We start from the raw sequence: 25742 nt of genomic DNA on the forward strand, positions 1-25742 counted from the left end.
CTTACCTTTATCAGTTTAATAAAGGTAATCATAACTATATTTTTTATCTTACGGTTTTATAGAGAGAAATTTTTTTGTTTCGAGAATAAATAAACATTCACATTCGGACCTACAAAGGGATAAGTGTGTCTGCAAAAGAAACTCGACTATCAGACACGCTCAGCATACAAAGATACAGATTTAATATTTCGAAACTCTCTTTTGGGGGGGGGGGGCGGCAGGGGCTGATTCAGCTGGGGTCCGAACTCAACAGAAAGGGGTTGGGGTTCCAATCAGTCAAATACATCGATATTTTAAATCGGGTCCAACCCGCGGAACCCCTATCCCGGATCGTTCACTGGATAACGAGGGGTGGGGTGGTCCGAGAGTTAGAATTCCCCCTTAAAAAAAAAAAATCAATGCTTAAGAATAGAGACATATGACTGGGATAAAAATATTACTTTCACCAAAGGAGTATTTAAAGGATTATTTTTGCAATCAAAATTGATACTTAATTTTTTTTTCGCTATTGGAATTTTCTAAAGTGTTTTTTTTTTTAATATTTTGAAACAATTTGTAGTAAACACGATTAGAATTTTTAATGTTCATGCTTTTTAAAGAAAAATCAATTTCTATTGTTACGAATAACAGTGGACTTTGTTTGCGGAATGTAGAAGCAGGGGTTTCCAGAAACCCCGCTCGTCACAGCCTGTGGTCAAAATCCATTGGTATTCGTAAACTACGAAGTATAACAATAGAACTCTTACAAACTATAATATTGTAAAGTGATCAAGACTAAAATGATTCCTTGATTGGTTTTATTCATGAATTAGTTTCATTGTCATCATGGTCAATGTAAATTAAAATGTTTACTAATGATGCATGCCATTTTTTAGCATTTCATTTATGGGTTAGTTTTAGAGATGTAAGGAATGTTTTTTATTTTGAGAAATAATTCAGAAAAAGTGCACATTGACATCAGGTGACACAAGAGAACAAAGAAAAGATAGAAATTGTAGTTGTTTCCTGACTGTGAGTATGAATGTAAATCATGTAATATTTTAAGTGAGAAAATTTATTTTTCTATTTACAGATGAAGTTAAAAAAAAACACATTTGTCGTTACAACTGGTTTTATTTCACAAAATATAAATTAATTCAAATTCCTGTTTTTTGTTTTTTTTTGTTTTTTTTTTAATCGGAATATTTGAAATACCAATCCTTCCCAACCATTAATTGATCAGAGTTTTGGAAAGCTGAAGAGTAAGGCCTTTTGGTTTGGTTTTGTTTGCATTTCTTTGATATTGTTTATTTGTTTAAGTAATTCGAAGTTCTTAGCACACACTTTCAACTTCTCGTCCAATCAAATTGCTTGAATCTGCCTTCTATTTTCATAGTACATACTTTTTCCGTGTACTAAGTAACTACACACGAATGACAACAAGGATAAGATTTCATTGTAGCGTAACGAAGATACTAAAACGAAAATTGCTACTGGCTATTTTGAAATAAATTATGTGTTCCAAATTTAACTAAATAGTTTGTAATTAGTTTTCAAATAGATTTTTAACATCCTACTAATCAATCTTTGGATCTAAATATTTTTTTGACGATTAACAGTTTCTTTCATTAAAGTACAGAGTAACAATTATGGTTCTTTATACATTTATTAGAGTACAATTCCATTTAAAATTTGTAATTCTTTATCTTCCATGCAATTACTGTGTGCACAAAAAGAGTCAACCATGAATCTTGTGATTGCTAACGTAAATTGTTATTTTCGCGACGTCAAACGGTGACTTATTGGGAAAAGATGTAGTTTTCGGCTGATTTTTATCATTCAAACTGATTTAACTTCAAAACGAGTTCATGGACCCCTCTTTTTTTAAAATGCCATTTGGTTTCATTACGCGTGAGGTTTATGTGTACCAATTTTCAGGAAAACGTAAACAGTGCAATTTTTCTAAATTTGAAAAATATACAGCATAAAATTAAGTTTTTTTTCTACATTCATGAACATTTGATAAATATGAGTTATTTCTGAATAAAAATGTATAAATTTTTAGGATGCTTAAATAATATAAAAATTTAAAATTATTAAACAAAAAACAATTTCTGTTTATCTTTTAAAACAAAAAAGTTATGTCTTTCTTTCGAAAGAAAAAATACGGCCACAAACCCGAATTTGAGCAAATATACAAAATTTTGACCTCATAAATTACTGAAAATGTAGCACATGGAGGTATATTTTTTTATTACATATTTGTTGTATCGGGTAAAAAATAGTCTATATAGAAATTTTTATCAAAACGTAAATACGGGATTGAAACTGTATCGTATGTCCTTAAAAGGTGTTCCAACCAAAGATATGGGAGGGTGTCCAACTGTTTGTACTCATCACAAGGCATTTTCAATCATATACGTTGACGTATCTGCATCTGCAGATATACCAAAAAAACAGTGTATGATCCCGAGCTTTAATTTTATGTACTTTCAATAATAAAAATGGGCGACTGATTATTTTCGAATGCAGAAATTTACAAAACAATAAGGAAATTTGAGTTTTTGTGGAATATGTCACCCGACTTTTAAAGATATTCCGGATAGTTGGAACAGTTTACAGGCATGATAGGAGTGAATACGGTAAAATCAATTGTTTGAGTATGAACGTGTGCTCACGTAGAACCAAATTGTTATTTGACAAATAGAGTGATACTCAGTACTTTTCTATTACCTTTTATGATACGATCGCAAATGAAAAATATTCAAAATTCCTTACATATACATATATATATACAACTCGTCTAAACTTCAACCCAACAATGTCAGATCTGTAAATTTGCCTGCGCAAATTTTGTTTTTGTTCTTCCCTCGACGGGATTCGAACCCATGCTACTGAGATATCGTGACACCAAATCGCCTGCACTGTAGCCGTCCCGCTAGACCACACGACCACCTGGGCTTCATAAAAATGAAGCCTACGGTGGCCGGGTGTTACCTTTCCACGTCAGTTTTAATCTAGCGTCGTACTACAGTACATGATATATAAGGCATGCAGATGTTATTCTTACAATTATCTATAGTAAAGTCTCCTACAAATTAATGTAAGATACAGTCACTGAAAATATAAGTAGTAGATTTGATTTTTTTTGGTGTTTATTCATGTAAGATCTTAAAACATATTTTAAGTAGATTATTAAAGGATTGTGTACGATATTCGTGTACCTGCCCTACATTATTTTTTTTAACGGCATGTAAAAGTAGTTGATAGAACCCCTTATTTTTTTTACAAAACACGTTTTCATAAATATTGAATCTGTATGTTTGATTGTTTCGAAGAGATTCCAATTAGTTTTTTTTAAATGACGCATGGTCTTATTAATAAGCTCGGGATTACATAATATTTTTCTATATCCTACCGTAGTCTAAGATCGTTCATCTTGTCAGTTCGTTAGGTATTTGTGTTTGAACTTAACACACGGGGAAACTCCGCATTGATGTCACTACGGTACTTCTGGCGTAGAAAAACAGTGCAAAATACGTTTTTTCTGCACTTTTGAATAAAAAAACATTTCTAAAGGTAAGTTTTCATTGTTGTTCTCAATTATTGCCAAAAAATGCCAATTTTCTAATGCCCGTTTCAATCTCAACTTCCGAATATTTAAAAACATTCTAGAACTTCACAAAATCCCATTTCCGGCCTCCATTGCTTTGTGTACATTCCATTCAGCGTCATCAATCTTGTGGCAGGCAATATAGGTCAAGCAAATCGTATTTTTAGGAATTTAAAAATGACATGCTCCTTACCTCTTTCTCGATTTTCCCGCGAAAAAAGCCCAACCAAAATGAAAGGAAAACTATATGAAAAAACGATGTCCATGCCATAATTTTGAACAGGCATATAGAGTTGGTTAATAAGAAACAATTTACATTTATTTTTCATAGAATTTTCTTTTTATTCATTATAAAAAGATCGATATTCTGACCATCATGACTGTAGGTAAATATTCATACAAAATTCTCTTGATGTCAAAAGGGATGGCAAAAAAAGAGTTTTCCTGTTGAATAAAACCCAGAACTATTGCAAACTATTTTGAAGCAATATCCCACAAAAAAATAACGTAATTGCCGTAGACTGAAAAATCCCCTAATTGACCGTAGAGCAATTTGATTGGATATAACGAATTGACATCACGTGATTTTGACGCCATTGAAATTTTAATGTAAACAAACAAGGTCAGAAGGTTCCGTATGGGACATCATCGTACATTTAGTTACTGACAAACAATTACGAGTTATCAAGCTTGCCAATGCATGGTTATAAAAAATTAAAGCTAAGTCTACAGAAAAAATAAGAAAAAAATAGCCTTAGTATAACGACTTATCATTACACCTGGATATATCTGCAGATGCAGATACGTCAACTAATACGATACGGTTGATACGTTTGTAAAAGACCGACCTCTACTAAGAATATGATTTGCATTCATTCTCCACAATTAAGAGACATTAAATTCTACAATTGCATTGGTCGAGAGTACTTTGCTATATTCTAAGGAATTTAAGTTGTACAATCACCTATCTATTTTAATGTGTGGATTTAAGTTGTACAATCACCTATCTATTTTAATGTGTGGATTTAAGTTGTACAATCACCTATCTATTTTAATGTGTGAATTGACAGCAATTTATCTATACTTATCATGGTTACAAGATTTTTTTCCTTTTAACGTTGTGATTTTTGTAGACTCTCTATCAGCGCTTCAAGCACTGAAGATACTATTAAATAAGATGAGAAACCAATTCTTAATAAACATTCATTTATTAATAATATCATTGTATCATTCAGGCACAAATATAACTTTTGAATGGATACCAAGTCATGTAGGAATACAAGGCAATGAGTTGGCTGATTTTCATGCTAAACAGGCATTAAGTTTTCAAAATATTTATATCTTTGTACACTTGTTCAAAGATGGTTTTAAAACATTGTGTAAAAATTTAATGAAGAATATGTGGCGAGAAAAAATGGAATAAAGATAAGTATCGAGCATTGTATCAAATCTGTCCAAAAATTAATTTTCACATAAAAATATCAAAAATGTCCAGATACAAAGAAAAACTAAATTAAGAACTGGTTATATAACACTGAACAAACATCTGCATAAAAAGGGCATATCTAACAATAAATTGTGTGAGGAGTGGATCATTTTTAATTACACTGCAAATCATATAACGCAGAAAGATCTATTTTATTTGACAGTTTAAAAAAAATACAAATACAGAATTTTCAACTAAAAAATATCCTAACAGGATACAATTTTTTACCGATTGATACATACAAAAAAGAGCACGAATAGAATGATACTCTAAAAGTTTTTTTTATAACACTGGTACAGAAACTTGTTTTTATTTTTGTACACAAAATAAATGGGGTCTACCTACATTAGGAAGAACTCATTGAGATCTGTCCCCACAAAAAAAGGATCATTTGTTAATGAATAAAATGTTTGTTAAACTCATTTTAGATTTTAAAAAAACAAATGCTGCAAAATAAATGAAAAGTATACTGCTGGTCACACATATCCTTCTTTATACTACAAAGTTGAACACAATATGCCTCATTGGCATCAGGACGTCAATCTCTGGGTCCAAAATATATGGTAATAGTAGTTCCCGAAGTCTCGGTGTCAAAAATGGGTTACAGTTCAAAACTTTACTTACCAGATTGATTATACGGTGGTCTCATGGTCAGTGAGGGCAGTCGGGGTCAATACACAGACCACAACAATCATCAGTGAACAAGGGGACCATAACTCCAACTGGTCTCTTGGTATCTATGGGAATTTTATATATACTGTTTTTTCTTTTGTTAATCCCAATGTAGGTGAAAGAAGTATACGACATGTTATTTTTATCTGGCGCATACATATTTTTGACAATTTTTCATTAAATAATTGACACCGGGCTATCGAGAAGCAGTATCTAATCTCCATCTTTAGCGATGGACATTCAGATTCATATATACACTTGTGTTTATTTATTAGCTACTACTACTACACAAATCAAAGCAATTATCTATGTAATTAGCAATGCAATGCAACGTTAAAAGCAAGAATGACAAAATAAATATTTCAAATTCTATAATATTTTACAAAAGTAAAACCACAATACATTAAAAAACTCACAACTTCAGAACTCCCATGTAGTGAAAAAACACGATAAGTGTAAATATTTAAAACAAAAACCCAAGGATTGTATAAAACTTTTACAGGTGGCTTATAATCGTACATGTAAAAGATTTATAAAATAAAAAGTGGAGGTCAATGGTCAAATTTTTTTAAGGCATTCAAATGGTTAAACCAGAGCAAATCTGACAAAACTCCCAAAAACATGACAAGCGAACATACTTAACATAAAGTGTCAAGTTCAAACTCAGACTATGACAACCAAAGAAGATAGCAGTGATTCTCATACCTTGCTTTAACTTTGTCAAGTAAATTAAACTGGTGGATATTTGTCTTCTTGGCATTCATACCACATCTTCTTATCTTTAGTATACATATTTAAAATTGATTATTGAATTGTGAAAATGTAGCAAAGTTCTGGATTTAGCTGTTAGACAGACATAAAATTGAGAATGTAAATAGGGAATGTGTTTAAGAGACAACAACCTGACCAATGAAAAGACAACAGCCGAAGGCCACACATGGATCTTCAATGCAGAGGGAAAATCCTGATCCCGGAGCTGTACAATGTACAAATATTATATTGACAAAATGACCTATTTTTTTCAGAGGAACTGTACCAAGTGCTTTCATTTTGATATTCAACACTGAACCTCAGCAAAGAGGTTAAGGTTAGATGAATCCTGTCAGATCAACCATGAAAATGAGGTCATGGTTAGGTGAACACAATTGTACTTGATATTTATATGATGAAGACATAATCTTTCAATCAGTTTAATTGAGGTCTGGAGCTGGCATGTCAGTTAACTGCTAGTAGTCTGTTGTTATTTATGTATTATTGTCATTTTATTTATTTTCTTTTGTTACATCTTTTGACATCAGACTCGGACTTCTCTTGAACTAAATTTTAATGTGCGTATTGTTATTCTTTTACTTTTCTACATTGGCTAGAGGTATAGGGGGAGGGTTGAGATCTCATAAACATGTTTAACCCCGCCGCAATTTTGCGCCTGTCCCAAGTCAGGAGCCTCTGGCCTTTGTTAGTCTTGTATGATTTTAAATTTTAGTTTCTTGTGTATAATTCGGAGTTTAGTATGACGTCCATTATCACTGTACTATTATGCATATTTTAGGGGCCAGATGAAGGACACCTACGGGTGCGGGAATTCTCGCTACATTGAAGACCCATTGGTTGCCTTCAGCTGTTGTTTACTCTATGGTCGGTTGGTTGTCGCTTTGACATATTCACCATTTCCTTTCTCAATTTTACACTTAGACAAAAATAATTCTAGACCAAATCTGGTGGACCTATTACTAAAATTGAGAATGGAAATGGGGAATGTGTCAAAGAGACAACAACCCGACCAAAATAAAAAAAAAAAACACAACAGCAGAAGGTCACCAACAGGTCTTCAATGTAGCGAGAAATTCCCGCACCCGGAGGCGTCCTTCAGCTGGCCCCTAAACAAATATATACTAGTTCAGTGATAATGAACGCCATACTAATTTCCAAATTGTACACAAGAAACTAAAATTTAAATAATACAAGACTAACAAAGGCCAGAGGCTCCTGACTTGGGACAGGCGCAAAAATGCGGCGGGGTTAAACATGTTTGTGAGATCTCAACCCTCCCCCTATACCTCTAACCAGTGTAGAAAAGTAAAAGCATAACAATACGCACATTAATATAGTTGTTATTTAGAATCTGATCTCAGAGTGAACACTTAAAGGTGTATTCTCTAACATTTATGAAAGTATTCTTATTTTTTTTTATTGATCACTTAGAAATAATGTTTGAAGGTACATTGGCCACAGTTTTCTGAAAAATTCAGATTGTCTTTTAAAGTCCAAGTAAATACTAAATTACAAAGCAAATATCTCCAAAATTAAAAGAATTCAATGTTATAAATGTAAAACAAAAACGCCAGTTTTTTTTTTTAATGAACAGTTACATAACTATATATAAAAGGGCAAAAACTCATGCATCATTGAAAGCATCATATTACCACCACAAGATAAATATTTGGATTCAAATCAAACATTAAACTAGAGGCTCCCAAAGAGCCTGTGTCGCCCACCTTTATCTATAATTGTTGTTCTGGAAATCATGTAAAATAAGGTTAAAATCATATGACACATTTTCAATCAAGATACCCTATAGTTGGAAATTGTGGCTAAGTTTAATTCTTTTTGACCCAGTAGACTAAGAAGTTTATTGTAAATTTTTACGCCCGATATTAGGATATCGACTGCATTTGGTGTTTATCAAAACATCTATGCAGCAAAAGGGCCAAGCAACATGCCTAAAAAGTAAAATTACAAAAATACTGAACCTACAGGAAAATTAGTTCGGAAAGTCCATAATCACACGGCAAAATCAAATAACAAAACGAATCAAAAACGAATAAACAAGAACTGTCATATTCCTGACTTGGTACAGGCATTTTCAAATGTAGAAAATGGTGGATTAAACCTGGTTTTATTGCGCTTACCCTCTCACTTTGATGACAGTCTCATCAAATTCCGTTATATTTAAATTGATGCATTAACTAAACAGACACAATAAATAATATAGTCAAAATACAGGTACATCAGTCATCATCGTATAACAATTTTAAAAGGAACAATTTAACAGAACACAAAAACATCTATCTACAAACATATTCATTGATTTGTGTGTCTGAAGTCAGAACATTTTATACGTCACATAGATTTGTCGTTCAATGTGCATACAAACAATTTTAAAATTTAAAATGTTAGCACACAGGGTTAAAAAATCAAAAGTATCTAAGAATAAATTTCAGGAATAGACCGAGATTTAAACTAGTCAAAAAGTTATACAGTGAAACTTCTCTAAACCGGTCCCTCTTAATACCGGTTCTCCCTTCATACCGGCCAAAACCGCAAGTCCCGGCCGGCGTGTATGTAAATAAACGGTTAGGTAACCTTATAAAACCGGCCACCCCTTTAAACCGGATACCGGCCGTTATTTGTGTATTTGTGTAATCAAAATCAATAAAATATCACCTCATAAAACCGGCCTTCTCATTTGTAATCATTAGTCCATATATAATACTGTTATATAAACAAACAAGTTAATCCGGTCAATTAGACACCTGCATGGCCACTGAGTAGTGTTCACCTGTCAATGTCAAATCAATACCCGAATAAATTATCGGTTGAGAGATTTTGATCTTCACCCACGCTAATCAATGATGAAAGTTAATTATCATTAAATGTTTTAGCTTGGCTACTTTATTTCATCATTTAAAAAAAAAATAATAGGTTAATTATTAAATTTAATCACTCACTTTGACTTTTGCAATTTAATCATAATTCGTTATATTCGAAATATTATCTTGAAATTTATTAAACCTTTTTAGTTTTTATAAAGGGTGTGTTATTAGTTCGAGGCGTGTTAATTTAATGTGTATGTTTTGTTTATGGAATGTTATATGAACATCGTATGGTACCGATGAGTGGAGCTTAAATTTTCAATAATATGAGATATTGATATTAAAATTGTTTTGTTATATAGTTGCATTTTATTTGTTATTCCTGCAAAATAAAAAATAATAAAGATACAAATGATGTTTTAATATTTATTTCATAATCAATTTAGAATACAAAGCTAAATTTACTCAACAAAACAAACTTTATAATTGAGGTACAATACATGGTAAAAAAAACAAATGCACAAATATTGAAGGGAAGTAACTCTTATATTGAAGGGAAGTAACTCTTGTTAATTTCAAATTCATTAAACCGGCCACCCCTGAAATCCGGCCGAATCCCGTGGTCCAACGGGCGGCCGGTTTTGAGAAGTTTCACTGTATATATAGAATTTATAAGAATCCACAAATAGTTAATTCCACTACGCGATTGAATGATTTTGACGTTTGTGGTTGAACGCATTTTGTAATTCATAATAGAAATATATCATAATGACATAGAATAGAACAATATCATACTGACGGGATATTTTAAAGTACAGAGTCACGTTATCAGAACCAAAGAAATACAAAAAGTCGCATATACAAAACACACCACCAAAAATGAAAGACAATACAAACACATTGACGAGATGTATAAGTACCGATCCACGTCAAACGGATATCACAAAAAAACATTCAACAGTAAAAGTAATATATATAATAGAACAAAGACAAATTAAAGAACTATAAAACACGTTGTTAAGAAAATAAAGAACATCAGTACGCAGAATCTATACATTAAGACCATCGTGTATTATTTGTGAAGTTGATACGGAATATATATCAGCAAGGTCTTGGTATCTTCCGATGAACTTTTTTAGAAAAAGGACGAGACGTTCTTTGACATACCCCTGGTTCATCAACTTTCTACTCAGACACTGATGACGTTTTACAAAGTCTGAGTAGGAGCTGCAAGCTCTTGAATATCGAATAAGTTGGGAAATATATATCCCATACGCAGGTGAATTTGGTATATTGCTACTAAGGTGGGGGAAATTTATGATTTCAAAATAAAAATCGTCTCGTTTGTCATAGATTCTGGTACTGAGATGACTGTGTAAGTCAAATTCGAGATATAAGTCTAAAAATGAGTCGGAGGAAGCTGTGTCTGTTGTTTCTTTAATCTCTAGTTCTGGGGGATATATTAATGGAGCCCAATCAGAAAAGTTCGGATTGTTTATGGAAAGAACATCATCAATATATCTGAAAGTGAAATTAAATAATCTGGCTTCTTTGATCCTCTTGATTTTGACAAGTGTCTGGAGGAACTTCGATTCATATGAAAATAAGAAGAGGTCGGCAAGAAGAGGCGCGCAGTTTGTTCCCATAGGAATGCCGACAATTTGTTGGAAAAGTCTACCGACAAGCTCAACAAATATGTTGTCGATAAGAAACTCCAGCATACTGACCACTTGTTCTTCTGTGTAGCATGTTTTACCTTTTTGATTGTCACTATTAACGAAATATGCCTTATGAAATCCCAAAGTTATAAATTTATAGCGTATGCTACTATTTTTGTGTTGAAAGGCATTACGGATTATTTCTTTTATAGCGATTTTTCAATTTCAAATGGAGAATGGTGGTATACAGGGTTAGAAAATCAAAAGTTTTGATAGAACTTATTTCAGAAAAAGACCGAGATTATTTTTACTGTTTACACTGTGCCCATCTAAAAATAGAAATGTATGTATAATTAAGCATGAAGAAGAAAAGTCTGGAAAATCTGATTTGCCTGACTGACTGTCGGATGGACAGACCGGACAATCAGACAGACGGGCAGAGTTCAGACCTAAAGCCCCTTTCGACTTTGTCGGTAGGGGACTAAAAACAGAAGGCAAACAAAATATTTCTTTAATTTAAACAAAGCTGCAGAAGCAGATAAAATTTAACCAAATTTTTAAAACAGCTATCTCATCAAATTGCACCAATACTCACCACCATCTTGAGATGAGAACAAAGTCAATGTATTTGAAGGAATTTATTTAAATTATCAACCCATGCAATTATATACATTAGCACTATTAAATGTAACAAAAGTGGTTTTGAGTACACTTAAACGCTAGGTTAAATGTTGGCATAGGTTGAATGAACCGAAATGGCATATGTAAAATTTATTTCAATCGATGAAGACCTAAATATAATGGAACCTTGCATTCAGCATAAAATACGTATAAGATATATCATGGTCTTTGATTGTACCTACCGCCACACAATGATTCAAATTGTTTTATCATCATCTCTGCATTTGTAACACTTTGGGAATCTGGACATTGAGACCTTCTTTGTTCTACACAAGTTTTATATTGAGTCACTGCCCTGTAATGAAATTAAAAAGAAGACTATTGATAAGCAGAATAAACTTACTTATTCAAGATTCAACCCTTCAAGAGGATTTTTTCTGTAAATAAGTGACTTTTATATAAGGCTTTCACCAAAACAGAAAATATTATCTATACAAGAAGTACGAAATCATGCAGTGTAAACATTTTAAAAGTTAAGCACAAGCGCCAAATTTAATTGGCTTTTTATTCAAGAAAACCTAGAGGTATTGAAAAATATTGTTATTTATATTAATAAATGTTTGGAACTGCGAAACTATCAAAATAGTATAGATATTGTTTTATTTAAGACGTTGAGAATATTTGCCTATTAATAATAGATATATATTGTTATGCCTTTTTTAATGTGTTTGGCTCTGATCTGGCTGTGGATTCTACATCTTAAAATTGAAATAGTTAAATTCATATTTATGATTTATGTAAACATTACTGTAACAATTATACGAATCATTGTAAAAATTACTTTGCTCTTCATGGACCTTTTGATTGGAATAAAAATATCTTATCTTGTTTGTTATTCTACAGTCTATACAATCTCTTCGTTTGCCATGTGTATAACTAGTCAGACACACATTTTGTAGTATCAGTACTTACTTACTGTTCTACATTGCAGTTGCACTGCAGCAGTTAAGTATCTTATTTATATAGTTCCCTGACTTATATGATTTTATTTTGTCCCATATAGAGGTCTTTTGGTAATATCAACTTGAAGTTGCTGTTTCATTGCAAATAACATAAGCCCAACTTTTCATTTTAATGGATTTATATAGTTAGACACAATACTAATGTGTTCCACTTCTATATATGCACAAAATATTTCCCATTGGATATTATATCAATGATCAATAATTTATTCTTCATTTACTAGATTAAAAGTTTTTTCTTCGACTTTGAATATTTACGGTATGAAAATGATCAGACTATGAATATTAAAGAATACATATCTCATAGAATGCAATGCTGACGCAGAGAATATTTTGTCAAAGTTTTAAAATCCCCGACGTTCTGGTATATGATTTACATCAACATCAATAGTATCAGATAAGAATTTTATTAATCTAATCAAGAACCCATAAAGGGCATAATTTTACAACAATATTATAACAATATCATTGGAAAAAGCAAAACAGAAAAACTAATACCATAGTATAACGTCATGGACTGGATCAGAGGTGTCTTATATAACTATTATATTAAATCATATAATAATAAAATATTATTTCATATATTTTGTTTACATATAGTCTTATTTCCAAACCTTTAATAATGTTATTTCCTAGCGCATGGGAGTTGGTAAATGCTCATTTGTGAACAGCCAGAAATATTTCTTATCCTTAGGTAGTTCTTTAAAATTAGTACAAAAAGTGCATTGCAATCTAAAACGATTGTGATAGTAACATACTATCTATCTGCCCCATTAACGATATTGGTGATACTTTATGCTGGGAAATCTAAAGAAATCAGGTACTCCGCGGGGCGCAGCTTTATACGACCGCAGAGGTCGAACCCTGAACAGTTTGGGAAATTATGGACACAACATTCAAGCTTGATACATTTATTTTCACCTCCCCAATCCCTTATTCCAAAAGTAATCTCAATTCAGATTTCATATTAAGTTAGCAGCAATAACAAGTCATTTAAATACATCATAAAGTATTGAAATATAAATAAATAACTTACAGTCATGGTTAAATTAATATTAATTAACAGTTACTTCTAAGATTAAATTTACAGCTACACATCTCAAGACCATTATTACTTCCTTTAACATAATTTTAAATCAGTGTATTAAAGGGAGGTAATCGAGTAATCAAACATAGTTATAACAGTTTTCTTTAAATTTATTGATTGGATTACCTCCCTTACACTGCTTTTGAATTGTCTTATTGTCCTTTTACCAGAAAAAAACCTTTCCCCCTTTTTTTTGCCCTAAATTGCTTAATGATTTGATCCATTTACCCCTATAACCATCCCTTTGTAGTATTGACACTTTTGGTATAATTTCAGATAGATTTATACATTTAAACACAAGTTATTATTTGAAAAGAACAAAAATGATTATTTGTGCCCCTTTTTAGGCCCCTTTCTTATTGAAATTCCCCTTGTAGCAAAAAACCCAGAATTCAATTCCAGCCTTACCTTTGTAGTAAGAAACCTTGTGGTATAATTTCAGAGATATCCATACACTTGAACACAAGTTATTGTCTGTAAACTAAACAAAATCTTCTTTTTTACCCTTTTTTTTGGCTCCTTATTCCTAATTGTTCAGGGATATTAACCCCAAACTTACACCAACCCTTCTCTGCATTATTTGGAACCTTGTGGTACATTGTCAGAGAGATCCATACAGTTAAACATAAGTGATTATCCCGAAACTTAAAAAAAAACCTCCTAGACTGTTTGTCCCATAACCCTTAATGTAAACCCCAACCTCCTACTTAATGGTATGAACATTGTGGTAAAATTTCAGTGTAATTGAAATACTTTATAAACTCTTATTGTCCTGATTTGATAAATGTATGTTTTGGGCCGCTTTGGGCCCCTAATTCATAAACCGATGGAATGATTGATAAACCCCAAAATCAATTCCAACCTTCCTTTTGTGGTTATAAACATGGTGTTAAAACTTTATTGATTTCTATTTTCTTATACTAAAATTATAATCCGGAAACCATCTGTCTTCGGACGACGCTGACGACGACGACGCCGCCGACGTGATACCAATATACGACCGCAAAAATGTGTGCGGTCGTATAAAAAGTGTAAAATAAATTTTACAAAGTATGGACTCGATAAAATGTATCAGCATTTCGTGTGCATTTTAGTGTAGACATAATTTAATTAACCATCGACTGCCGAAAACGTGATTTCACTCCAAAATCGGATAGTCAGATTTTACGTTCCTACCCCGCCTACCCCGAATAATGTCAGCCAACTACTTAAAGTTTTAATAACCTCATTCATGTCAATTCCATGCAAGTATCTTTAAAAAATAAAACTTTGTCAGTTTACTATACCGGTTAAAACGACATAAAATTTTTTTTTTTTATTCACAGTTTCTGTCAAAGTGACAAAAATAAACATTTTAACGTGGCATTATCAAGTCACTGTTGTGGTAAAAGCCATTGGGAAAGACCCTATTACAGACTATAAATAGATTTTTGTTCGGTGTGAGTCAATGTTCCATGTTGAAGTCCATATATTGACCTATAATGTTTTACTTTTATAAATTGTTATTTGGATGGAGAGTTGTCTCATTGGCACTCGCACCACATTTTCCTGTATCCATTAACTAATTTCGTACATGACAAGTTCATGTTAAAATAAAAATATACTAATTGTAAACTAATACTTTAGATCACTTTGTAGTTAACAGTGACATATCAGGCTGTTTTGAATCTTGCCAATATCTTAGTGATATCTTCTGTCTTTAAAACACATCAAACTGTCTTGCCAAATATCCATTAGATAATTAGTAAGTATTGGTATACTGTCTTCTCATCACTTTCTTGGTAAAACCTTTTAAAGTATTGTCCTTACTATGGAGAGTAAGGTTCTGTGAATTGAAAGCATGGGTTATATTTGTCTCTTCTCGAGAATAAGAGTTAAATACATCATTATAAAGCACACAAGAATTCAATCAAAATCTAAGTCACGGATATACAAAAAAAATCGAAAAATAAATATCATTTTTTTAATACTATTTTATAAAATAAGAAAATATAGTATCTATCCTGTTTGCTTCGTGTTTTTTTATATTTTAAAGATTATTTATAAATTTTCTTTAAATAATCAACGATTTATATTGTGGTGACCTTGACTGCCAACGAGGGTCCTGCACGATTTCTTTTTTTTTAAATAATAAAAAGGAAAGATATAAGAATAGAATGACAGCGAGTTAAAGCAGGTTAGATGAGAGCAAGACCACATACAGTAAGGGAGACTGAGTTGACATATTTATTTTCTTTAATAAAGGAATAAAAGGAAGGGGTGGTTCATACCTCAAGCGTTTGTGATAAAAATTACAAAAATGTGAAATAATACTTCTACCAACAGCAAAAATAAGAAATAAAATATCCTGCAGTGTCCGCGCTTTCACTAGAAAGATCAGATCCTAACAGATCCTTGTTAGTAAAAACATATTAAGTAAATGATATGTATTTTGTTCAGACCGATATTTCATTTACGAAAGCATAGTCAGCAACATGTTTGGATGTTAAAACAAAACTTTTATTTACTGGATACATATACATGTAGCACATGAAGTTATATGAAAATATCAGCATTTTAAATATAATATAGATTCATATGGCTTTGGTAGTAAGATTGAAACAAGGTAAACTGAAACCCTTTTCATTATTAAATATTTGCCGCTGGACGTAAATCAATTTTAACAATCATACGGGCAATCATTAGTACATTTATATTATTTTCTGAATAAACAGTCCGATTGATTCCCAGTTAAAATATTTATTTCCTTTTTCTACTCATGTCGATCGTTGATTTAGGCGTTTAGAACATTTAGAACATCGGATTTTAATGAAATTGTTGCTTTATATATTTTTAGGGCAAGTGAATTATTTGAGTCAAGTATATATATGAAGCCAATATTTTATTGCTGATATTATGAATATTATATTTGTTTCTATATGACATCCTATATCATGTTTAAATTATCTTCCCTTTAACAAGGTAGACAATTGTTTACAAATACTTTTAAAAGGTCAAAATATAGGGACATACAATTTTACAGAATCACAGGGTGAGAAGTATTAGTCTCGATAACCCAGACGCATTTAAATATAGCGTCTGGGGTGATTAACCAGACTGGTGAGATATTTATAGGGGGCGTAACAAATAATTAAATATAGAACATATCTATAAATAGCACTTCCGTTATCCCCATTATATTACAAAGTGTGAACAGTGTAACGTTACTTGTATAAAAATTATGTGATTATTAAAACTGACATTTTGGAATTGACCCTATTTTGCCTAACTTGCAGATGGGCAATTTTAATAGAACGATAAAAAACTGTAATTAGCGGCGGTCTTTTTTCCTGAATTTTGAGACACATGTAAAAAAAAAATAAGAATTAACACAGGATTTTTTTTCACGGTTAAAATTTGGTTGATTATATAAGGGAAACAATGTAGCATGACTGCATGCAGAGTGCCCTTCTAATAATTAGGTCTGGATCAGCCACCGTTTGCGTATAGGGGATAACATGCTCCGCTGTGTGCTAAGAGAGTCCAGGAATCCGTATAGGTGGACCGTCGTACATAAAGCCATACAATATACCCTTATTTTCTGGTGAGTTATAGTTTCTCCGACATGTACAACGAACGGCCTATAATTTTATATTTATTGTCATTTTTTCCGTCCTGAACATTACCATTATTTACCACAAGACGATAACCAAGCAACCCAAAATCAATCTATTTGTATATTTATAACACACCACGTTTAATATTCTCTTATCTTCATACTTAAATGCATTTTTTCTATATTTTTATATTATAGCATACACTCTCTATTCTATGAAATATTTGCAACTTGACCTTAAGCAACCAACAGTCGGTATATTGATCTATATTGTATCCAAATTAGTCTGTATTCTTTATTTTTTCCCTTTTTTCTTCGTTTTGTCTCGTTATTCTAATTTCTGTAAATTCTTGTTATGATTTATGCTTTCCTTTTCTATAAAATCTTTCAGATATCTGACGCACTTACCTTACTCGAAAAGCACACATCAAGTTACGTTTATGGAAAGAAAAACAACTCATACAAATACTAAGATTTCAATGTAGAAAATCCTCCATATTAAACAACTTATTACTGGAGTGGCATACCAGTGAGATCATACGTACAATGAGCCAACTCAATTTGTATTTGCAAAATTAACTGATCTTAAAATTGCAAACGACAGAATAGTCTGAATGTTTCACAATAATCGATATCGCCTAATCCTTTTGGGAAGAAAACATTTAGGGACCAATCTTCACAGTCACACTACCACTTTGCCAGTCTCCGTGTCCATGAAGAAATACATAAGTTAACCAGTCATTCATGAAACCCAATACTCTTTGAATACATGTTTGAATCAATCACACGGAAAAGATGGAATGGGATTTATCCCATACTGCATGATAACTTTAAAAAAAAATAACTGAAAAGTGTATTCTCCTACTACAAGGTTAACTATAATCCTGAGTTCACCAGTAATACGAATTGGATACCAATATACATCATGTATTAAAGGGCAGCTTTACAAAAATTCTCCTCTACATGTGATTCTTTATATAAAATAAGGAGATTGGTATGATTGCTGATGAGGCAACAACCTAGCATTGTTCAAATGACATGGATGTTCGCAAATATAATCACTGCTCGGCCTTCAATATTAAGAAAACTCCATACCATATAAATAACTGAGAAGGGACAGACATGTAAATGAGAGTGAGATACAATTCAAACGTGAAAACTGTTAAATTTCTTATATGATTTTTAATTTATTTAACTATCTGACAACAATGTGATTCTTGATTTTTGTTTTATTTACCTAGAATAAATGTCTGTGTACCTTTTTTCGCTTTATGGTTGCTGTCAGAATAATGTTTATACTGTGATTATAATGATTGCTGGCTGATTCAGTAATTAAAAACAAATATTTTTTTTTCTTATAAAATTGGAGCTGTTTATGATACAATGAAAATTCAAGTATTATAGATTTTTTTTTAATTCTTCACATTTTACACATAAGATCTGTGTCCAGAAATCTTCATTGGTTTGTCTACAAAAGAAATTAAATGTTAAAATCATGCATATTAATTTTTGGTCACCAGCATATAGCATATATGAAAAACAAAATGTTTGGAAAAAACATCATATATAAATATACATTTTAAAATGTCTTGGTGCAAGCTGAGTCCCGCTACGGCATGCGAGATTATCGCGCTGTGTTGACGACACAACCCATTGTTGGCATTGGGTTGTTTCCTGTTCTTTTGTCGGGTTGATGTCTCTTTGACACATTCCTTGTTTGTATTCTCTATCATAGTCATGTATGAATTTTTATCATTATTGAAGGCCATACAGTTGTCTATAATTGCTCACATCCACCTCGTTTGAACTTGGTGGATAACTGTTCTTTGGTATTCATACCGCATGTTCTAATTTGTATAATTGAACTTTTGGTACTTTTGACCACTTAATCATGTTGATGTCTACTTTTGGTAATGTATATCACTGGGATCACCGGCTGTTGCCTCATTGACACCTCCTTTCATTGATGCTGGATCTATTGTTTTGCATAAAATCGAATTTTCAGTGTTTTCCTCATGCCATGGTTTCATTTCAAGGTTTAGAAAGCCAATTGGTATATATTCACCGACAACATTGCATGTATTCATTTTTGATTTTTTTTGTGTGGAAAAAATGCCTTTTATAAGTTCAAAAAAGTATTGTCTTGTTGACCAGTCCAGACTTTGATTACTAACAGTATATTTAAATTACTTTTTATAACAACGTGTCCCACTTCTTTATGTTTGTATAAACTAAATGCATTTGTTAAAAAAAATCAAGCATAAATCGTTTTGACCGTTTGGTGTATGTTCAAATTGGCATCTTCTAGAAATACTTTGTTTGGTTTTCTTCTGCTAATGGTTTTTGATTGCGTTCCCTCCTTTAAATGTGGAAAACATTGCGCATCCTTCCCCCCTCCCCCTTTTTTTTTACACATATCAAAATGCGAACTCCATTATACACTACAGACAGATACAACAACCTTATCCTGGATGAAGTTCATATTTCATAGCACTTTTCAATAGTATTTATAAAGTTAAAGATACTACAAATCAACTGGCACAAAATGTATTTATAGCGTACACACGACTGTTCGAGTGGTCCCAATCAACACAAAAATTGCCATTTATTGTATATAATTATTAACTAGCTTGCGTAGCACGGACACGCATGAAAGAATATAAATAATCGATGTCTCAGGTTGTATTAAAATTTATGTAACAGTTTGTGTTGTTATATCATCTTACCAAAGTTTGATGTGCTACTATTTTCCTTTGCGGTGATGGAAGCCATGCTGTCTGGTGTTTTCCACGACTTGTTTGTCGTCACAAAAAAATATAAATAGCTTTAAACAACAATCGGGCTTTTCAATAGTATTATCGTAATATAATTTCTTCCGAAGTCAATAACCAACTTCTTGGTTATTCGTCTTGGACATTATCTTTAAATACAAGCTAAAAAATCCGATAATATTCCGAATGTCATAAATTACCATTTTTATATCACTTGTCATCCAGACGCTCTACTTTGAAAAATAAAGCGGCTGGATGATCGAGACTAGAGAAGTATAGGTATGTATAAACTGATATTTTTTCTCTCTCTCTCTATATATATATGTATATATATATATGAAACCGTTACATGTACTACCTGCAAAATACATTTCAACCGAATTGACTCAATTTCTCGAATCTTGTAGATAGCTACATTTGTACTCTAAGTGCTACATATCTATACTATTAAACGAGAAGACCTCATTTTTGGTGTCGCTTCTCTTCCTTCCACAATAAATCAATCATCATGCCTCTGTGTCCTATAGGTAACATGCATAGTCGCATTTGTCATCCATTTTTATAATTATTCAGATTGAGTTATTTTGGGAGAAAATCGACAAAAAAGGAGTCCGGATATGATTCCGTCATCGAACTAACTTTTAGTCATAGATTAGATTTCCGGTTTGAAAGATGCACAAATACAACCAATCGTATGATAGATAACTAAATATGAAAAATAAATAAGCCAATCAGAGAGTTCTCCATAGCATGGGGCTTAGATCGCATGAACCACAACTATTTTACCTCCTTATAGAGGACAATAATTATTTTTCGCGTTTATCTATATGTAAAATACGATTATGATACTTTAATATACAGAGACTCTCTGTATTCTGTCTACTGTTTTCTTTGAAATGTTTACTATTCAAGGGGTCATACCAGTTGTATATATATATATTAAAATAAGTAAAATATTTGACACAAGTACAACCAATCATATATATATGATGGATAACAAAAATAGAGAAAAAAAATAGCCATTCAGAGCGTTCTCAATATCATGGTGTTTAGATCGCAATAATCACAACTATTATACCTCCTTAGAGAGGACAATTATTTTTCGCGTTTCATATGACGGTGTTTAGATCGCAAGAACCACAACTATGATACCTCCTTAAAGAAGATAATTATTTTTCGCGTTATCTACAAGTAAACTACGATTATACTACTTTAATATATAGAGACTATCTGTATTCTGTCAGGGACTTTCTATGTTAGTATAGAATGTCGGCTCTGCCTTATAGAGGACAATAATTATTTTTCGCGTTTATCTATATGTAAAATACGATTATGATACTTTAATATACAGAGACTCTCTGTATTCTGTCTACTGTTTTCTTTGAAATGTTTACTATTCAAGGGGTCATACCAGTTGTATATATATATATTAAAATAAGTAAAATATTTGACACAAGTACAACCAATCATATATATATGATGGATAACAAAAATAGAGAAAAAAAATAGCCATTCAGAGCGTTCTCAATATCATGGTGTTTAGATCGCAATAATCACAACTATTATACCTCCTTAGAGAGGACAATTATTTTTCGCGTTTCATATGACGGTGTTTAGATCGCAAGAACCACAACTATGATACCTCCTTAAAGAAGATAATTATTTTTCGCGTTATCTACAAGTAAACTACGATTATACTACTTTAATATATAGAGACTATCTGTATTCTGTCAGGGACTTTCTATGTTAGTATAGAATGTCGGCTCTGATTCTGTCTACTGTTTTCTTTGAACTGATAACTTAAGGGGTCATACCACTTGCATATATATTAAAAGAAGTAAAACATGCTTAACTTCATCTAAAACTACCTCGATCAAAAACTTTAACTTGAAGCGGGACATACATGGACGGACGGACGGACAGACTAGCCTGAAAACATAATGCCCGTAAATGGGACATAAAATGTATTGTTGAAAGGGAAAATAGTGAGTTTGGCAAAAATGAAAGTAAGGTAGAGATTAAAAGTAGGCGAGCATTTTTCGGGGCGACGGGATCGTGTGTTTTTAAGCGCGGGATTTGGGGATTGATCTTGACTGGATCCGGGAATATATTTTCGATTTCGTGATTTCGGGGTATGCTTTTCTCTTAATTCTGCATCTCTGGATTTCATGGTTTTAAGCGCGTGATTTCGGGATCAGGACCCCTCCGACCACCACTCAAATTAGCCTAAGTCATTTATACAATATGCATATCCTACCATTGACATCTTAATAAGGCTCTCAAAAGAAAAAAAAAACACTGACGGATTGTCCTAGAAGCATATTTTATTAAACTAATAAAGGTCTATATATAAGCAGTTAGATTTATTTCATGTTTGAAACGGTGCAAATTGTTAATTTTATTTGACTTTTACCAAAAGCAGCATTGTAGCAAAGGAGAAGAATAATTGTGGTCTGAGACCAGACACACGTATTTATCTGAATTTAACAGATAGGAAACGAATATTGGACTTTTAAACAAGGGAGAAGGCTGTTGATATCTTTTATGAAATTTCCCATACACACTATCTTTTACAAAAAAAATCATCCTACAACAGTCCACAAAGCTGTACTATACCCGCGATTTCGCGGGTGTGTTCTAGTACAATTGTAAACGTATATTTGTTCCGTCGAAAGAAACAATTTTAACAATGTCAGAATATCGGTTCATGTTGGAACAAATATTATATATCAGAATATATCTTCCATTTGAAAAACATATACAGTGAAACTTCTCTAAACCGGTCCCTCTTAATACCGGTTCTCCCTTCATACCGGCCAAAACCGCAAGTCCCGGCCGGCGTGTATGTAAATAAACGGTTAGGTAACCTTATAAAACCGGCCACCCCTTTAAACCGGATACCGGCCGTTATTTGTGTATTTGTGTAATCAAAATCAATAAAATATCACCTCATAAAACCGGCCTTCTCATTTGTAATCATTAGTCCATATATAATACTGTTATATAAACAAACAAGTTAATCCGGTCAATTAGACACCTGCATGGCCACTGAGTAGTGTTCACCTGTCAATGTCAAATCAATACCCGAATAAATTATCGGTTGAGAGATTTTGATCTTCACCCACGCTAATCAATGATGAAAGTTAATTATCATTAAATGTTTTAGCTTGGCTACTTTATTTCATCATTTAAAAAAAAAATAATAGGTTAATTATTAAATTTAATCACTCACTTTGACTTTTGCAATTTAATCATAATTCGTTATATTCGAAATATTATCTTGAAATTTATTAAACCTTTTTAGTTTTTATAAAGGGTGTGTTATTAGTTCGAGGCGTGTTAATTTAATGTGTATGTTTTGTTTATGGAATGTTATATGAACATCGTATGGTACCGATGAGTGGAGCTTAAATTTTCAATAATATGAGATATTGATATTAAAATTGTTTTGTTATATAGTTGCATTTTATTTGTTATTCCTGCAAAATAAAAAATAATAAAGATACAAATGATGTTTTAATATTTATTTCATAATCAATTTAGAATACAAAGCTAAATTTACTCAACAAAACAAACTTTATAATTGAGGTACAATACATGGTAAAAAAAACAAATGCACAAATATTGAAGGGAAGTAACTCTTATATTGAAGGGAAGTAACTCTTGTTAATTTCAAATTCATTAAACCGGCCACCCCTGAAATCCGGCCGAATCCCGTGGTCCAACGGGCGGCCGGTTTTGAGAAGTTTCACTGTAACGAAAAATAAACGAAACTGTAAAATTATAAACTTTAAAGGTAACCGATCGCAATCTCTGTGACCATCGGCATCTACGTGACCTTTGAAGATTGCCAACAGGCATTTGACCCCTTTATAAATAGAAAAAAAAAGGTATGAATAGCGCGTGCTATGTTTTATATTGTTGATGTTTGGAATCGGGGGGGGGGGGGGGGGGGGGGGGGGTCCAACTCTCGTTATATATAGATCTATATACTGACTAGTGTATACGTGTTATATAAATGTGCCTAATAAATCAAAGCATTTAGAATGGTTGTCTCGTTCACAACTTTCGAAATAATAATTATCGTTGATGTCAATTCCTAGAAGCTCAATGGTGTTTACCTCAGTTTATTCACTCGCTTTGAATGTTCATATTAAATTTTATCCGTTATATTTGTGATACTATTTCCTACTCTTTCTGAGTCATAGAAATGTCAGTAAACAAATGATTCTGCTCGCCAGAAAATAACGTTTTACGTTGAGGCGTTGAGTGTTGTAGTTAAATTATAACCATGAATATGTTTTGATTGTAAAATCTATTTGTACTCAGCACTAAAGAGGTTGGAAAGGACCAGAAACTCTCGCATTTTTAACCTGTTGTTTCTTTAAGCCACGTTCATGTTTTTATTGCTTAAACATTGAAGGATGTTCCCTAGGTGCATTACTATAAAACATTGAGATGCTTCACTCAAAATAACGACAGCATTAATTATCAGTAATATTTGAAGAAATCATTGATATTTGCAGATTGTTATAACCATGTCGGACAAGAATCAGTCTGCTAAAAAGTCATTGGAAGTAAACAAAAGTCGAGCAAATAAGCAGTTTGCCGCCACAGCTGTATTCCTTGCTGTATTTTATGCTTTGAGCAAATCTTTACCATTAGACTCGACACAGCTCACATCACCAACAGAACGCCTGACATATACAATAAGATGGCTATTCCTATCTTCAACGACAATCATGTTTGCTATGTTTGGAGTGTTGAATGTTCGTGGGAATACAGACGCCATTGATCCATTGAATGGGGGCTCAGAAAATTTGGTTGAACTTCCGAATCGAATTCTACGGAATACAATAGAACAATTCATACTTCATGCATCAGCGGTTTTGACCCTCTCGACCTTTATGGACGAAAACAGTATGAGAAATATTCCACTTCTGGTCATATTGTTTATTATTGGAAGATTGTTCTATGCCATTGGATTTAGTTCTGCACCGATGAACAGAGCATTTGGGTTTAGCATTACATTCATGCCTACATTTGCAACCTATGCGTATTGTGCGTACCGTGTCGTATCTTCATTTGTATTTTAATACGAACATGACAATTTCTCTATTTTGTAACCATTAAATGTCACTAGATCGGCTTCATAGTATAATAGCATTGTAGCTTTTAGTCTTTTATATCCCATAACATTTATAGTCTAATAAATATGCTTACCAGATAGACCTGTGTGTTTTTTAATATTCGCTCATACAGTATAAATCGTCAAACCTGTGTTTATTTGTTATAACAGTAAGCAGTTACAAAAATAGCACAAACGACGCGCACGTGCTGAAATAAACTCTCTGTACACTATTCAATTTTATTGATTGTGTAACTGTTACCATCACTGTTTCACTGGTACCAAACGAAAAAGTACAAGAAAAAAAAACCGATCTTGTTTGAGAATGTCATGGGATAGATTTTCCTTTCAATTTGGTTTCAACACATTTATATATATAGTGGATTATATTAATCCCTTTTTACTTTTGCGGGTGCGAGGGCTGTCGTGTAGCGGTATGAGCCTTGTAGTTCTCTCTTTTTTTTTTAATTCAACAAGTTGGGTTCGTGTTGTTTATTCTTTAGTTTTCTATATTGTG

At 32.3% G+C, this 25742-nt stretch overlaps 1 protein-coding gene across 1 annotated transcript; it reads left to right on the forward strand.

Moving 5' to 3' along the window:
* On the forward strand, positions 1-25326 carry LOC134711225 (uncharacterized). Its single transcript, XM_063571699.1, has 2 exons — positions 1-24; positions 24624-25326. The coding sequence occupies exon 2, from the start codon at positions 24636-24638 to the stop codon at positions 25191-25193; it is 558 nt and encodes a 185-aa protein (XP_063427769.1). The 5' UTR covers positions 1-24; positions 24624-24635; the 3' UTR covers positions 25194-25326.
* The last annotated feature ends 416 nt before the right edge of the window (positions 25327-25742 follow it).

The sequence above is a fragment of the Mytilus trossulus genome, chromosome 3, assembly GCF_036588685.1.
Source record: "Mytilus trossulus isolate FHL-02 chromosome 3, PNRI_Mtr1.1.1.hap1, whole genome shotgun sequence".
Classification (NCBI taxonomy): domain Eukaryota; kingdom Metazoa; phylum Mollusca; class Bivalvia; order Mytilida; family Mytilidae; genus Mytilus; species Mytilus trossulus.